This window comes from Rhinopithecus bieti, unplaced genomic scaffold (genome assembly GCF_001698545.2).
Source record: "Rhinopithecus bieti isolate Rb0 unplaced genomic scaffold, ASM169854v2 scaffold_32835, whole genome shotgun sequence".
Classification (NCBI taxonomy): Eukaryota; Metazoa; Chordata; class Mammalia; order Primates; family Cercopithecidae; genus Rhinopithecus; species Rhinopithecus bieti.
The window spans coordinates 562,114-579,638 of record NW_016814117.1 but is presented as its reverse complement, the minus strand read 5'-3'; the positions used below and the strand labels follow the sequence as shown (position 1 = coordinate 579,638).

At 34.5% G+C, this 17,525-nt stretch overlaps 1 protein-coding gene across 1 annotated transcript in view; it reads right to left on the bottom strand.

Annotated features, from left to right (window-relative positions):
• Positions 1-5,772: 5,772 nt before the first annotated feature.
• Positions 5,773-17,525, bottom strand: part of RALYL (RALY RNA binding protein like) — a 214,992-nt gene continuing 203,239 nt past the window's right edge. The window contains exon 8 of the mRNA XM_017849885.1: positions 5,773-6,741. Coding sequence (XP_017705374.1) covers positions 6,724-6,741 — 18 coding nt within the window. The 3' untranslated portion in view covers positions 5,773-6,723. The remainder of the gene's footprint in view (positions 6,742-17,525) is intronic.

Below are 17,525 nucleotides of genomic sequence, written 5' to 3'. Positions count from 1 at the left end.
TTTTTTTTTTTTTTTTTTTTACGTGCAGAATAGAACCCAACCCTCAACCGTGTTTCCTTCACCAGCTAGGACACCTTTCTGAGGAGCTCCCCAGAGGGTAAGTCCTCATATCTTGTTGTAAAGAATTGTGTTACATACTCATTTCTAAATTAACCACTTGTAAGAGGAATGGATTTCCATAATTCGCTTAGGTCGGCGGTTCTCAACACAGTCTGCACGTAAACAACCTGGGCAACTTAAAAAAATAAAACAAACCAAAAACTCCTATAACAACAAACCAATTAAATCAGAATATCTGAAAGTGGCCTATGGTTTTCTGTATTTCTAAAAGTTCTTAATTATTGTGTAGCAATACACAGATGTGGAGAATCATTGGCTTAGGTTTATCTAAGTTCAAAATCCAGGCCTCGGGGTTAAGGAGGGACCCAGCCTTCTCAGAAGCACCTGGCTGATATCGTTCGGCTCTGTGTCCGCACCTGAATCTCATCTCAAATTGTAATGCCCACGTGTTGGAGGAGGGGCCTGGTGGGAGATGATTGGATCAGGGGGCGGATTTCTCCCCTCGCAGTTTTTGTGATAGTGAGTTCTCATGAGAGTTGATGGATTTAAAGTGTGGCACTTCCTCCCTTGCTCTAGCACTCTCTCTCCTGCCACCATGTAAGATGTACCTTGCTTCCCCTTTGCCTTCCTCCAGGATTTGAAGTTTCCTTAGGCCTCCCCAGCCATGCGGAACGGTGAGTCAATTAAACCCCTTTTTAAAAATAAGTTACCCAGTCTCAGGTAGTTCTTTATAGCAGTGTGAAAACGAACTAATACACTGGCCGTTTGATATTTGAACAAAACCAGGATCTTATAGTTGAAGAAGGGCTGACTGATGGATCATCAAATTTGTGCTGTGCGGTTGGCTACCATTTTGTGTTCTAAGAATTGAAGCATTATCTTGGCTATCTAAAGGGAGGAGCTGATGAGTATGCAGATGTGTGCCATCACCGTGGCTAATGTGGAAGAACATTCCCTTGTGTTTGGGTGAATAGCTATATTTTCTTCAATGTACAACTAGTTTGTGGAGTCAGTGTAAAAAGTGGTAAATCTGAGCTTTGCCTGCTATACTTTAGGGCACCTATGCTGCTCTGTTACAGTCAACTGATCAAAGGTAATTTAAAAAATGTTTATCCATTTCCATCAGAGCTGTAAGAAGCAAGACTTTGGCAGCCAGTGTTCTTTTAAACTTGTAATATCATTTTAGATGTTTTTATTTTTTCCATCTTTATTCTGCTATTTCTCAGAATTGTTCACTAGACCGGACGAGGTACTTTGAGGAACGGAAATGTGTTTGTATTCACCATTGCATGCCCATTGTTGTATACACATATAGAACAGAATTAAGGCTCAAAAAATATTTGGTGAGTAAATGAACATGCTTCTCTGCTCTGATTAGACCAGTCTAGTCACAGGCCATGCTCATGTAGTGGTTTCTCAACCTACAAAATAGGGATTTCTGGGTTCCTTCCATTGCTTTAGTCTTTTCTCAATGTAGCAGCCCACATAGTTCTTTTAACCCTTATGTGAGATCATATCATTCTGCTCAAAACCTTTCCCTGTTTTTCCATCCAATGCAAAATAAAAGCCAATTCACTCAGATTCATCTGTAAGGCTCTGTGATCTGGAATTCTAGCTTTTCTCTCATCTCATCGCTTTTCTTTCCCTCATTTTTTCCAATCCAAACATACTGTCATTCTTGCTGTTCCTAAACACACCAAATATATTCCTGCTTCAGGGCATTTACTTGCTGTCCCCTCTGTTCAGGAGACTTTTCCCATAAATGGTCACATAGCTCACCCTCTCCGCTGCTTCACATCTTTGTCCAAATGCCACCTTACCAAGGAAATTTCCCTGACCGGCCTATTTGAAATGCTCATTTAAAACCTCATCAGCCCATTGTCCTTCCCTGCTTTGTTTTTCCCTTTGTGTTTATCATCATTTTTGTCTGCAATACTATACACGTGCTTGTTTATTGGCCTGTTAGCATGTCATCCCCAGAGGATTACATGCTTTTTAAAGTGAGGAATTTCAGTCTTTATTATTTATAACTGGACCCCTATTGCTGGGAACGGTGCTTGGCGCAGAATTGGTACTCAATAAAGAATTGATGCGTGAACAAATTATCTGCTTTCTTTACCTGTAAACTGGGGGTAACAATACCTACCATGCAATTTTCCTTTGTGCATTAGTGATAATGCATATAAGGTAATTAGCACAGTGCTCAGCACATAGTACTTGCTGAACAAATTATGGCTTTTGTTATTTTTATAATATGGTAAAAACCTAAAACCCTGTTTCATCTAATTCCGTGAACATATATGGATAAATTGTTATGTCCAAGGCACCATTTGTACAGAGTATAAAGACAGAAAAGGCAAAGGGCTTAACCTTATAGGAGTAGCACATAAACATGGTAACTATTTTTTATATTCAGGTACCCCAAATTCTTGCATGATTCATATTTAAATTTCTAGAGTTTCCAGATATCTCAAGTGCTGATAGGAAGCCTTTTCAACAACAACAACAAAATAAATTCATGTGCACTTTCCTCTTCTGTAAGAACGCCTTTGAACATTAGTGCATCTCTCTCTAGGTTATATTCTTGCCTGGGAATTTGAACATCTCTAGAAAAGGTAGAACACAAAGTCACAGTCTGCTATTTCAAATTACCACTGTTATCTATGCTTTTTATATCACCCACATCTCTGTATCATGAATATATGTACATCTATATCTATGTATAGATAGATTTATGTGTAGAAACATTTTATAGAAAAACTTTGTATTTCTATGTATAGATCTATATATAGAAACTTATCTATGTATAGAAACTTTGAGATATAAATCACATACTTTTATTATAAGGAAGTATTTTAACCCTAAAAACTAACATAGAGGAAATATAATGAATATCAACATAGTCTATAGTTTTATCAAATCTTAACATTTTCCCATGTTTGATTCAGACATTTTTCCTAGTAAATCGATTATTACAGATGTTGTTGAATACTCCTATTTTATTTCCCAGATTCTATTTTCCTCTGTTTCTCAACAGCGATAATCCTGACTTTGTTGTTTCTAGTTACAAAGAATTTATTCTTTTTAAGTCTTATAATTAGTAAATCCTGGATGTAAATCATACCAGGATTCACATTAGAATAGAACAAAATAAACAAAATAAAATATCTCATTTTAAACTCTGGAGGTCTACTTTCTCTGGAAAAATCAGGAAACTTGGTCAATCCAGGTCTTCATTTCTTCAGAATTTCATTTCTTCAGGTGCCCAGATGAAACGGAGAGATGGTTATCTACTCATCAACAGAACTGCATTTAAGGTCTACTAAATTACTTCTCGGCTATTTCTTTTATTTATATTTCTTATCAGGGCTTTATAAGTATTTGCATTTGTAACTTCTGTTTTCTAAACCTTTTCTTTCTTTTTTTTTTTTTTGAGACGGAGTCTCGTTCTGTCATCCAGGCTGGAGTACAATGGCGCCATCTTGGCTCACTGCAACCGCTGCCCCTTTGGGTTCAAGTGATTCTGCTGCCTCAGCCTTCCAAGTAGCTGAGATTACAGGCATGCGCTGCCATGCCTGGTTAATTTTTGTATTTTTAGTAGAGATGGGATTTCACCATGTTGGCCAGGCTGGTCTTGAACTCCTGATCTCAAGTGACACGCCTGCCTTGGCCTCTCAAAGTGCTGGGATTACAGGCATGAGCCACTGCGCCCGGCTATTGTTCTCTAAACTTTTTTATTTTTATTTTTTGAGACAGATTCTCGCTCTGTCACCCAGGCTGGAGTGCAGTGGTGCGATCTCTGCTCACTGCAAGCTCCGCCTCCTGGGTTCACGCCATTCTCCTGCCTCAGCCTCCTTAGTAGCTGGGACTCCAGGCACTCGTCACCACGCCCGGCTAGTTTTTTGTTTGTTTGTTTGTTTGTATTTTTAGTAGAGACAGGTTTCACCGTGTTAGCCAGGATGGTCTTGATCTCCTGACCTTGTGATCCGCCCGCCTCGGCCTCCCAAAGTGCTGGGATTACAGGTGTGAGCAACTGCATGAGGCCTGTTCTCTAAACCTTTAACCCCTTAACGATTTTAAATAAATTGTTTCTTTTTGGCTTATCTTCTGCTTCATTTTTATTTTAATTCACTTGGTTGTGCATTTCTGCTTTGATAACTATTCTTTTGTTGAAGATGAAAGCAAAATTGGTGCTTCCCCTTTTCACATTTCCATGAGTCACCAGTTTACCTATAAGCAATGGGCCTAATTTTTCATATTTTTTCTTGAATTTAATGCAGTGAGTAATGTCCTTCTTTTTCTTTTTCCCTTAGCATTGTTTAATGAGACTGACATTATTTGGAGTTAGAAGAAGCTCACATTCACCTCCTCAGCCCTTGAAAGCTTTCTTTTAAGTTGTTAAACCAAACATTTAGAGATTACAATCCTAAATCACCTATACTTTGATTTGATATATATTTTATTCCATCTTTGTCATTAAAAATTCTTAAACCAGGAACTGGTAATAGAGAGAAAGATCCATGGTTTTATATTTCAAGGTCTATGTGGAGAAAATCCAGTCCAATAACAAAGAATTATTTTTATACACTTTAATTATTTATCTTATTTTGAGAATAATGTCCATTGGGGAAAATATACTCTCAATAATTTATGATAATGCTGGATTATAAATGCCACACTATTTATTGAATACTATGAGCACAAATGACAAATTGGGAAAAATATTCACATACATAATTTTCTAATACACAGTGCCTGCAACACTTCTCTCTGGAGTATCGGATTATTCCTAGCAAATTTGTCTATTTGGTGCAAACCAAGAAGCCACCCTGCTGATTTTATATAGAACCATATGCAGGTTATTTTCAGTTTCAAGAGTCTAATCTGGTGGTCACAAATTCTCCCAAGACTATTATGGTAATCAAAAATAGTTAACAGTGCACCATGGTATGTTTTTTGCAGTTCCTTGAAAAGGAAGTACATTCTTGATCCAGATCCTGGGTTCTATGTGCAACTTTCTACAGACTTTAAGTAGGAAAATTTAGTGTATTCATGGTATTTAATATTAGAGTTGTAATTCTTTTTCTTTGTCCAGAATTTTGGTTTTAAATACCTCTTGTTGGATAAAATGGCATCAATTTTCATTAGCTTGGCTTCAAAAGAGAAATAAGATAAATTACCTTAAAGAAGTTAAATAGAAAATTAAGGGAACACATACCAAGGCGGTTTTAGACGCTCCTCAGTTTCTTTGAAAAAAGAAGGGCTTAATCTTACTAAGGGTCCTTGGTGACATTTTGTAGATGTTGTCTCTGTGCTCTTTGATGAGGAACTTGTAGTCGTTTAGGTACAGACTTTAAGTCTGGCAGAATGTAAATACCTCCCGATGAAGTAGTTTCATCTTCAGTAGTATTCTGAAATATTTTCTTAAAATTCTGTATTTGGAGGAAAAATATACTTTCCTAAAATATAAACTGGAGTATGACTTCTGTCAAGGTTTGAAGGCCATCTGGCTTTCTTTTACATGGCAAATTATCATGTTCCAGAATACAGATCACTCCCAAGAGGGTATGGGCATGTAGAACCTATAATGCATGCTTTAGTAAAGATACGCTACTTTCATTATGGTGATGATTTTGTGGTAGCACAGTGACTGAAAAAGTTCAAACTGAATATTAAAGCTAAATGTACCCCAAAGGAAAGATACACACCAACTTTGTTTTAAAAGAAACAGTATTTATTAAGAAATTGTATGTTGAATTCTCCTACAGTCTGTGAAGATGGTTTCTTCCATTTCCACAGCACAAGACAACAGCTAAGATTATCTGGAAAACACTTGCAATGCTTGGGAATGGAGAGTTCCTAGGAACAGGAGGTGAAATGACATGATGTATGCACTAATTTAAACTTTTGGATCCAAGGGCAAGACAGTCTTTTCCTTGGCAATTTAGTCCTTACTTATATGAACACTAAAACCTGTCCATGGAATCTCATACCCAGACTGAAGTAATAATTGGATCATTTTAGTTCTGTAGAGCGGAGCATGCTCAACTTAATCACAGATCAAACCAACAGTTCTTTAACTATTATATCACATCTGAAATATCTGCATTCTTTATTAATAAAAAGGGTGCTTATACAGGGCAGAAATATAACTTTTTCAAGTATTTTATCATTATGATCTCAAGTACTTTAAACTATAAATTAAAATAAATTATAAAACTAGCATAAGATGCATATTTTCTTACATGACATTGTTGGAAATAAGCTTTAAATACAGAATTGCAATATCACCTGACTTTATATATGATCAACAGTGAAACATGCTAATCATAAAAATAGCTTTTACAAATATACATTTGTATATAGTGTCTCCCTTACCATTCATAAATGCCTTTCACATTTTAAGACTTAAAAAAAAAAAAACATAATTAGCAAAGGGGAAAACACATTTACAATTTAAACCATAAAAACCTGACAATTGTACAGCTTAAAACATAGAAGAAATGGAATTTCTAAAATTGAGCAATACTGTCCATTTTATTTATTTGGGTTTTTATATAAATTGAACCAAAGATGCTGCTGTCCAGTAAGAAACCTCCTTTCACATTTCTGGGGGTTGTCACAGTTTCTCTTCTGCTTTGTGGCATCATGCGTTATTTCAGATCACTTTATCTGTAGAAACTGAGAAAATAAAAAAAAATTTAAATACAGAGATTTGTGTTTCATTGTTGATAGCATACATATACTGATAGTTAGATTTTAAGGTTAAATCAGGAGAATAAAGGAAGAATTAGATATTTAGTACAAATAATTTTGATGGTAGGTTCTTAGGTCCTTTGTTCTAGGCAATTCTATAATTGTTTTCATTTATGGAGTGTTACAATTTTTTTTTTTTTAAATCCAGCTAATTTAATGCCTGAGGTCAGCAATTATTTTCAACTTGAGTTCTTGTCCAAGTCAAAGGAGGAACCACTTAAAGTTCTAGGCTAGGGAAAGAAATTTGAATTACTCATGAATCTTTGTTGCCCCTATCAAGAATGACCATAGGATACTTACCTTTGAACAGTGCAGTCCTAAGCCTTATGCATCTGGGATAGGAAAAAAAGCCAATACAGGTCTTTGATCTGCATTTCACAATCTTGGTTGCAAAAGAAGAAAATCAGAAACATCTAAAGACTTCATGGTGCAACCATGAGTCTGAAGCATTATGTAAGAGCCCAAATTCAATTGGTTGAAGAACTGATTGAAATTGAATATGAAGATAAAATAATGCAAGATCCATCAGTGGGGAAAATCATGTATTTATCTTAGAATCCTATCAAGTTCCAGGTCTTTATATTTAGATAAAAATATTAGACCTACTGTTATTCCATCAACTTCAAAGGTCTTAGGGGTTAGACAGAAAATCTGTATATGTCTTAAGAGTCAAAGACATGCAAATCAAGGCATCAGTCTGGATGGGACATGTTGGCCTTTTATAAGTAGCCAGAGAATTAGGTAACTTGACTTTATTTACTAAAGATTTGAAGTCCATGATACAAAGATTATGAAAAAGACTGAGTATGGCAAATGGGTGGTGAGAATTTCTTTGGAAGTTTGCAGACCCCCAGATTTCATGCTGGCCAAGAGTACTGGTTGAAAGAGACTCAGTGAACATGATGATTGAGTTTTCACACTCACATGTGAGATGTGCCTCTTTCAAACCTTGTTATGATGTTGGCACATTACCTGTCTAACGTGAAAAAAAGAAAAAAAATTGAACTGAACTAAAAATAAAACATACCCACTTAATAGTCTTTTCTATAGTCAAACACATTTAAAAACTTATATTCCTAGGAAAGAAACTTTCATGAATAAGACATAAGTACATTTTGACGCTGCATTTTGATATATTCTCTTTCTCTGTTTCTCTCCCTCACTGCCTTTTTCCTTTTCTCTTCCCTCTCTTTCTCCTTACCCAATTTATACTCTACACTGATCACATATATATGAATTCTGAAAAATGAAAGCTGTATTCAAATGTGTTTCTCATGCAGTTCCAGGTTGTGTTTATGTGCATGGGAAGAGTCCATTTGGTACTTAAGTCACAAAGGTTTGAACTTATTATAGAACATAAGTAGACTACTTTTTATGTGGTGTAAAGGAAGTTTTGTATATGACCTGCATGCACATATCAACAATGATCAATTATCAATATGAGAATGAATAACTTAAAAAATAAAATACAAGTAACCCATAGGTGAACACTGATATATGAAAATAAGGTAATACAATGTTTGAATTTTGATAGATTCACTTGTGTGCAAAAAGGAAATAAGGCTATTTATATGATTGCAATTGCACTCTTTCCTCTAAGGCCTCCATTGATCACTTTCTTATTATAAATGGAAAATGCGAAAAATACTGCAGCAGCTGTGTATATAAAGTTTACTAGTCATGGTGTTTCTCCAGGTTAAGTCATGGCAGTTGACATGAATTTGGTACATTCTTACACCATCCTGCATGTGTCAAAAGAGGTAATGGCTGTTTAGTAAATATTTACTTTGTTAAGATGAAAAAAACAACCTGCAGATTTTTTGTGCGTAATTCATTACCCCCAGTATAATCTTTTATTACACCTTCCTTTGCTTCTTAATTGTAAACAATTACATAAAAATGATTATTGGAGGAAGAAAGGTAGGTTTGAAAATAATTTATTGAAGTCTTCCTTCTCACCATAAAACTTCAAAGCATTTGAATAAAACAAAACCTCATTAACTTTTCATTGTGAAGCAGGTATTTTAACCATATGGTTACAAGTCATGAATATATTTCTCCTTATCTAAAAACAGTGGCAAAACATATTCACAAAGCTTTCCATAAAACTTCTAGTATGAGAAAAGGCTTACTGTTGGCTGTAAAGCCTGGGAGAAAGAGGACAAACTATGACATTCATATTGCTTTTTTCTCAAGAAACATAGTCACTTATGGAGCTGATTGGTTTAGCATAATGTAAAACTAATTGTGCTCTCCTTCTCTGAATAGTGGGTAATTTATCTACTGGCTGTTTGGGAGCTTGGAAGCTTTTAAAACAAATTCTCCTGATGATGAATGCTTTTTAAACTTGCAATCTCTCCCATGTCTGAAAAACAACAGAGCTACTCGGTCGGACTGGATTGTACTGAGCCAACCAATTACTTCTACTTGACAAAGATGAAATGGATAGTATTAATCTACATGGAAAGCACATTTAATTTTAAACTTTATGCATTACTATATTTGAAATAAAATAGTACAGCAATATATAGAATAAATCCACCTTATTTATACCTCTGCCCCCAAAATCATACTTTTAAATAAGTCTTCTGACTTCTTCAGTAGCAGGAATGCTTGTTATTTTTGTTCTAATTCAGATTTATAACTAATAAGAAATTTACATAATCTATACTTTTAGGGAGCATATATAAATGCAAAAAAGGTGAAAGAAACTGTAGGTAAGACAGGTCACATAACACTTTATAGAAAAGCAAAGTCTTACGAACAGCAATTATATTTGTTGCCACTATGGATCATGTTTCTTGAGTAATTGTTCAGCCATTCACACTTTTTACAGATAATGTGAATATATTTGGCTTTCACAAATCCCTCATTCTAAATGAGATACAATTCAATTCACATTTTTAAGTAACACAAACTAATTCCCAGCACCTATTGTTCATAAGTTAAAACTTGTCTTCTGTTAATAAACTCTTAGGAACCAAACTACATTACAGTTTTAGGCTCAAATAATCATATCAAAAATCTAATGGAATGAAAACCAAAATGAGTAGTAACTTATTGGAACAACTACCAATGGTAGTTATATAACTGCTCCATTAGGTAGTTCTTGGAGGCTAAATAATCTCTATTCCTGAGTTGATGGCCATTTAGAGTGTAGGACAGTGAATCAGAAAACGCAGGGGAGAATCATCTGAGATTTTAACTTTAAAAACAAGGCTTCGATGAGTAACATCTAGTATGTAATTTCCCAACAGGGTGACTACAGGCAATAATAATTTACTTGCACATTTTAATATAACTAAAAGAGTATAATTGTTTGTAACACAAAGGATAAATGCTTGAATTTAAATTGGGTTAACCCTTGACATTGTCTATAGTGATTCTTGGTAAGTTGTGACTCCACTGGCAAACTGTCTTCTGAACATGCTCACTGCATTTTTATCTGTCTGCATTCCACCTTCTCTTTCCTTATTTCCCTGCCCCTCCTAATTGTTCAGTTTTACAATTCAAGCCCATTATTCTGCCCAAGAATTCTCATGTCTTTATCCTATTTTCCATCTGGCTCACAACAGTCATGAAATAAAAAAGACCAAGAAACGACAGGGCTTTTTAGCATAGTGGATCACAAATACCCATATCAGTGGGTTTTGTTATTTCATACAGAAATGGAAAGATAAAAAGGCTAGGAAAATCAGTCATTTTCTATAGTATCATAGAATTTAAGTTACTGTATATGGTATGCTAAGATGTTTTATTTTCTCTCCTAAAACTGAAGCTAAACATAAAACAATACTATAAAACAATCATAAAGGGAAAAAGGAGGAACTTAATATTAAACTTTATTTACCAAATCTACAGAAACTTTTCCTGTAAGTATTATAAAGTGACTGTCAAACTTTTGCACCATTCATGTTTTAGTTTAGTTTATAAGATTGATTTATAGACACAGTATAAAGAGCTTTTGATTTCAAATTGAAAACAGTATACTAACATAAATTATAATTAGAACTACTCTATTCTTTATGAATATTTGGTTTGGGACATGGCTTACTGTATTAGACACACCTGAGACTGGGTGATTTATAAGGAAAAAGGGTTTAATGGATTTACAGTTCCATGTGACTGGGGAAGCCTCGCAATCATGGCAGAAGGCAAGGAGGAGCAAGTCACATCTGACATGAATGGCAGCAGGCAAAAAGAGAGAGCCTGTGCAGGGAAACTCCCCCCTATAGCACCATCAGATGTTATGAGACTTATTTACCATCACAAGAACAGCATGGGAAAGACCTGCCCCCATTACTCAATTACCTCCACCAGAACCCTTCTACAATACTTGGGCATTCAAGATGAGATTTGGGTGGGGACACAGTCAAACCATATCACTTACCATATGTGATTTTAAAGAACCCTCTTTTTCAGAGTTAATGACATCATTTTCTCTGTCTAATTACTGCTGTCTTTAATGAAGATGTTAGTGCAGTAATAGTTTTAACATCTAGACACACAGATCATTTGTGTTTCTGGAGTACATTAAACTGAAATCACAAATTTTCAAATAAGAGTCTATTTATTTTGGATTCTGTAGGAATAATTTTTTTAGTTTGTTAAGATGTAATGATGTCAGGAACCATAATGATGCCTTCAGAACTGTAACTCCAGAAGCATCAGAGAACCAGAGTGGTTCAGTGTTGAAGCTGGTGATTACTGTCTTACAGTGATCTTGTCTAATCTCGCAAACAGAACAGCAGTGCCTTTTACAGTAATTATGGCCAATGAATACGTAGCTTTGTCTTGACTATCTCAGATGATACAGAACTCTTAAGGCAGCTTGCTGTATTTGTAGATAATCATGTTTAGAAAAGAATTTGTTACATTGAGTCTAAATCAGCTAAAGGACTGAACTATTTATTAATGTTAAGCCAAAAACCTAGAGAGTATGACAATCAGTAAGATAGCCAGACAGAATGTGAGAGGTATTGAAGTATCAGGGGGTTCTGAGCTATCAGCTATTATATTCAGGTGAGATCTTCTAAGATGGCAAGAGAGAGTCAGGCAGAAAGCAACTCCAATGGGAGGTGGGTTGGTTTTAGAAAGAACATTAAGGACACCTGAGTTACCTAGCTAAGGCTCCGTTAATTCCCTCCAGATAGACTATGCGGTCTCTATCATTAGAGTATGGAAATGGGTGTTTAGAATCTGGAATTGGGCTAAGCTTGTGGGCATGGGTGACAATCATCATAATGACACTTATTCATATAGTGGGTGGAAGTTTATAAAAATAGTTTATATGTATATTTTCATTTGATTTCTATTATAAATCAGTGAGGTTCTTGGGTAAGAATCATCCCCAGGTTGATTATTAGTTCTTGTATCAGAGAATGAATGTTTTGCCTTTCAGCCCAGATTAGAGCTTTCTCTAATACTCTGTTCTGACCAGTCGTGGGAAAAAGCATTGTAGTGAGGCAGCCTGGGCACATCACTAATTATAGCACAGATTATCTTTACTGGGATGTGAAAATACATACCCTCATAATGAGTAGGAGATAAGGGATGGAATTAGTGGAAAATTAGGATTTTCCCATACACTTCTACATGTTTTCCCTGATTTGTAGTAGTTCTGCCTAAATATTTTTTTAAGTTCAGTTTTGAACTAATTAAAAATCATTTTAATTAAGAACGTGCTTTAGGCATTTGTCTGTAAAAGACCCTTTTGTTGTAAAACTACTTTGATTAGGTAAAAGAACAATTAACTTTATAGTAAAATTATTGTGAGTTACATAATTTTATTTAAAATGTGTAAAAATTTAATTAAGTATTGAAAAAATTTAGTCACATTGTTTGGATGTTCTGTTACACATACATTAACATTTCTCTTACTTTATTCCAAATTGTACTCTGATATTTTCTGAAGATAATGATGATTGTATTTTGAGTATTTTGGGATCACTGACAATCATATTTAACTAGTTGCATTGACAGATTATAGTAGTTTTATTTGGCAAATAATTTTTTTGATAATGCATCAATTTTTGATTTTTCATACTAATTATGTAGTGTCTAAAAATCATTATTTACTCCCAATGCTGGAAATGATAATGATAATTTTAGGATAGTACTCTAAATTGCCTAAGTTAATGCTAGTGCAAAAAAACCAAGTGCTGATTAATGCTAAGATTATGAACTTTGAAATTTCACACATTTGACTGCTTTCCACAGTTGCTTATGGGATTAATTTTAGCACTACGATTAGAAATATTTAAAAAATCACTTTATATCCAACAGGAAAATGTGATTTGGAATTAATTGCTTTACAGGAATAATTTTAAAAGCCCTTTGAAAATGTATAGTTAACTCATAATTATTCTGAATAGCTGGGGGAAAGGTTGTCATGGTTATTTAACAATTTTCATTTAATTAAATTTAGTGTATACACATTCAAAGATTAGAATATAATAAAGTGACTTCATTTTTAAAATTGCATAAAATTAATCTGACAGTAAATGAAATAGTATGGTAAAAAAAATACACTATTATCCTATAAATAAGCCCTTGTTTTTTTTTTTTTTTATCTCAGTATATTTGGGAAACATAGTTAATTAAAAAAAAAACACTTAAATCTCAAAGTTTTGGAATATTACCAAAACACTTTTAACACTGAAATTATATGCTGGATATAATAGAATACTGGATAACTCAGAATTTCGGAGTCTTGTAGTACCTTCTATTTCATGTTTATAAAATAATTTCCAGAATTATAACAGATGTAGAAGGAACTGGAAATTGGGTTTAATCTGTCTTATGAATGATCATGCCATATCCTCTGCAGGTTACTTTTTGAAGTAGATTTTGGATACCAACTCACCTATGTTTTCCTTTATTCATTATATGAGAATATAGAATTTAGAAAAATCATCGGTTATATGATTATCCTGGTAAAGATCAAGATAAATAGAACACTGGAGCATTTTATTCAATAAATTTTGAAATAATTCAGTAAAAGTTGAGTTCTCTCCTAGATTTTTGTGAACAAATCTGTTCCCAAATAAGAAAACAAACTTAATGGGAAGGGCTTTTTCCTTTATAATCAGATTCCTCTAATAAGCTACATTTTATAGACCTGAACACAATGCTCTAACATCATGTGTTCATTGGGATTTGACCGGGGTAATCCACAAGACTTATGATCACTAGACTGTACTTTGATAAAGAGGAAGGGTGCTGTGTTTGCCTGGCTTTCTTTCTGTTATATCATCTACACCTAGCATTACTTGCTGAGCAAAGAAGGGATGGTGTTACTTAGTGTATATGTGTATCTATCTATCTATCTATCTATCTATCTATCTATCTATCTATCTATCTATCCATCCATCCATCCATCCATCCATCCATCCATCCATCCAGGGTCTGCACTGTACATACAAAACTAAATTATTTATACTGTATTTCACAAATACTCATCTTAATGAAGAGAATCCTGAGACACAAAGTCACTTGACCAGGGTCTTACTGAAGGTGATAAAATAAATCCAGCACAGAATCACATATTTTTGCAGTTACCTGAGGGTCACATTAAATAAATACTTGATTTGAAATAAACATGACAGAATATTGATGTCCCTTGTGTGAAGGTTGGCAATGACATGTTCCCAACAAACCTTCCTCTAAAAACATGGGTCCTTGGTGGGAGTTACTTTTAGATTTACTTTGGGCACTGGGAACTACTTTGATTAGCAGAGTTCTGGCAAGTGAGTGTTAGGAAGGGGGGCAAGCATCTAAAGCACTGTTTTGGAGATCCTCTTCTAACAGTATCAGCAAGTGAAAGAGCAGAGGGAATTCGCTTCTGGGTTACAAAGAAGAATTGTGAATATTTACTTGCATATGTGCACATAACTTTAATAAACTTTAAATAAACATTGACCTTTTAAGGGGGTGATGAACAATGCTTTTTTTGAAACTGGATTTCTGTATTTTTTTTCTTCTACGTAATAAGGCATATATATTTTTGGTCTTAGTCTCTGGTTCTTAGCACAGAGCTCCTAAATCCCTTATAATTTCCTAAATGATAAGGGTGATGGGAGCATCTTTCATTATAATATTTGGTTTTTGTACAGAGCTTCTGGAATTCTTGTAATTTCTTAAGTGATAGCAGTGTCTTTTGTTATTCATAACAAGTTCTTTGCTCTCACTTGAGTTTATGATGATGAGGTGACTTAGGGTAAGGCCCCTAGATAGTCTCAAGATAGTGTTGGTCTCCAGAAAGACTGAGTGATTAGAAGGTTTGAACTTTCAGCTTCACCCACTGACCCACTGAGGAAAGTGAGAGGTGCTGGAGCTTAAGTGCCATAAAATTCTTGAACATGAAATTTGATGAGCTTCTCACTTGGTGAAAAGAGCCATATGCCAGGAGGAGGTGCACACCAACTCCACTGGGACAGAAGCTCCTGTGCTCAAAACCCTTCCAGTGAAGTTTTTCCCTGAATTCTGTGAGCCATCCTAGCAAAGTATTGAACAGGAGGAGGGGGTGCATGGGAACCTTGATTTATAGCCAGTAGAGCAGAGCACAGGTAAAAATCTGGGACTTGCATTGGTACATGAAATGGGGGAGTGGGAAGGGTAGTCTTGTGGGACTGAGTCCTTAACCTGTGGGTTCGGACGCTATCTCCAGATAAATACTGTGAACTGAATTAACTATAGGACACCCAGTTGGTGTCCACTGGAGAATAGCTTGCTGTATGGGAAAACCCCTCTACCACCACATTTGGTCATAGAAGTGTTCTGGGTTGTCAGAATATAATAGAAGATATCAGTGTATTTTTCATCAGACCTTCTTACAGCTCTATCAAATAGCTGCATACCTGTAAAGTATTAATAATTCAATGTAATTGACTCATGAATTGGATATGTTTGGGTTATGAAAATATATAACTAGTTTTATTACTTTATTTAGAAAATACCATATCTGACATAGGAATAAAAAATAAAAATTAAATAAAATTAAATAAAAGTTAAATAAAAAATAACAAATTGAACCTTTCAAAAGCATATTCTAGTCAATGGATAGTTGCTAGTTGAACTTTCTGGTGGCAAGAGAAGGAAATTAAGCCTCAGATTTCCTATTCTGTCATCTTGCTGATGTCATTGTTTTGGCTAAACTTTTCAATCTAATATATCAATACTTCCAGATATAGTTACTCTCTTTAAGTTGATAGAAACAACTCAAATAAAAATCTATTTGTTGCTTAGTATCAGTAAATAATGGAGATAAAACATGCCCATGAATATCAGAAAATGAAATACATCTTAAATTTTGAAATCATTTAAAATTCTGGGTAAAGTTTTAGAATAATTGGGCCTTTTCTCAAAGTTATTAGTTTTCATATAAATATCATAAAATTTCAAGTGATTTGAATTTACATTAATATTTTTCCTATAGCAATGGTTAAGAATGATTTCAAAAAACATGATATTTTATATTTTACAGGAACAAAGATTGATTCTCTGGCACACAGGTAAGTTTCAGAGGACTGAAATGCAATCAGATTACTGAGGTAAGAAGCTATGCACATGATTATATAAAGAGCATTTTCAAGTGATTTTTTGATGTAATTACTTTTTATGTAGAATTCATACTTATCTCTTCTATATATTTTTACTTTATAAACTTTTAGCCCATATCATTGATGGTAACAGATTTTTTGTTTTGAGATTTGAAAGCTGTCTCATTTAGACATAATAACATACGACACCTATCAGTTTAAGTATGAAATGTTTACGTGACTGTCTGTATTTTAGGTACCCCTCTTAATATTAGATCACTTATTTTAAGCATTTAACATTTTACAGCCCAAGAATTTGACAGCATGTCTAACAGAGTAGAAGAAGTAGATCTTTCTCTGACATCTTTTTCTTTATTTCCAGTTTTTATTTGAAAAAAAATTTATCATTTTTCCATGGTGGCAGTACAAATAGAACTGTGCCATGTTTAGAATGTACATATGGAACTTCATATACCATCCTCTTCATGTTAGATTGTAATTGCAAGTGTCATGAAAAATGTTTTTCTCTTGATCCAAAGCATTGTGTAGGTGTGCTAAGGGGGCATGTTATAATTTGCATACCCTGGGTGCCTCTCTACTCTGACACAGCCTCTTCCTCTGTCCATCCTTTTCTGAACCTCATTTGTTATTAAAATCTAATTAGCTATTGTTTGAAACAAAGTATGAGTGTCTGATTCTCGAGGTTAAAGTGGGAGATGAAGATCTGTTAATTGTCAGAGAACACCAAACTGAAAATTTCTCCTTAATATACCTGGGTTCTTTAAATAGTTTTGTCACTGCTTTTCGTTGGCAGTAAAACTTTGAGGCTTAACTTTAGTTAAAAACTTACATGTATTGAGGGCTTACTATATGTCAAGCCCCCTTTTAAGTACTTTAAATATTTTTTTTCCATTTAATATTCACACCAGCACCACGAGGGAAGTGCCATCATTATACTCATATTATAGATAAAAAAAACTGAGGCACAGAGAGGTAAGCCATTTGCTCAAGTCACATAAGTCTTCATATTTGGCTGTAACTAACCCAGTGCTTTGTTCATACAGCCTTTATTTCTTACCGTTGTGTGTCATACACTCTCTCCTACTTACAGCAATTTAGATCATGCTTAAGCTCTCAACATCATTACCCAAATAGTAATACTATTATATT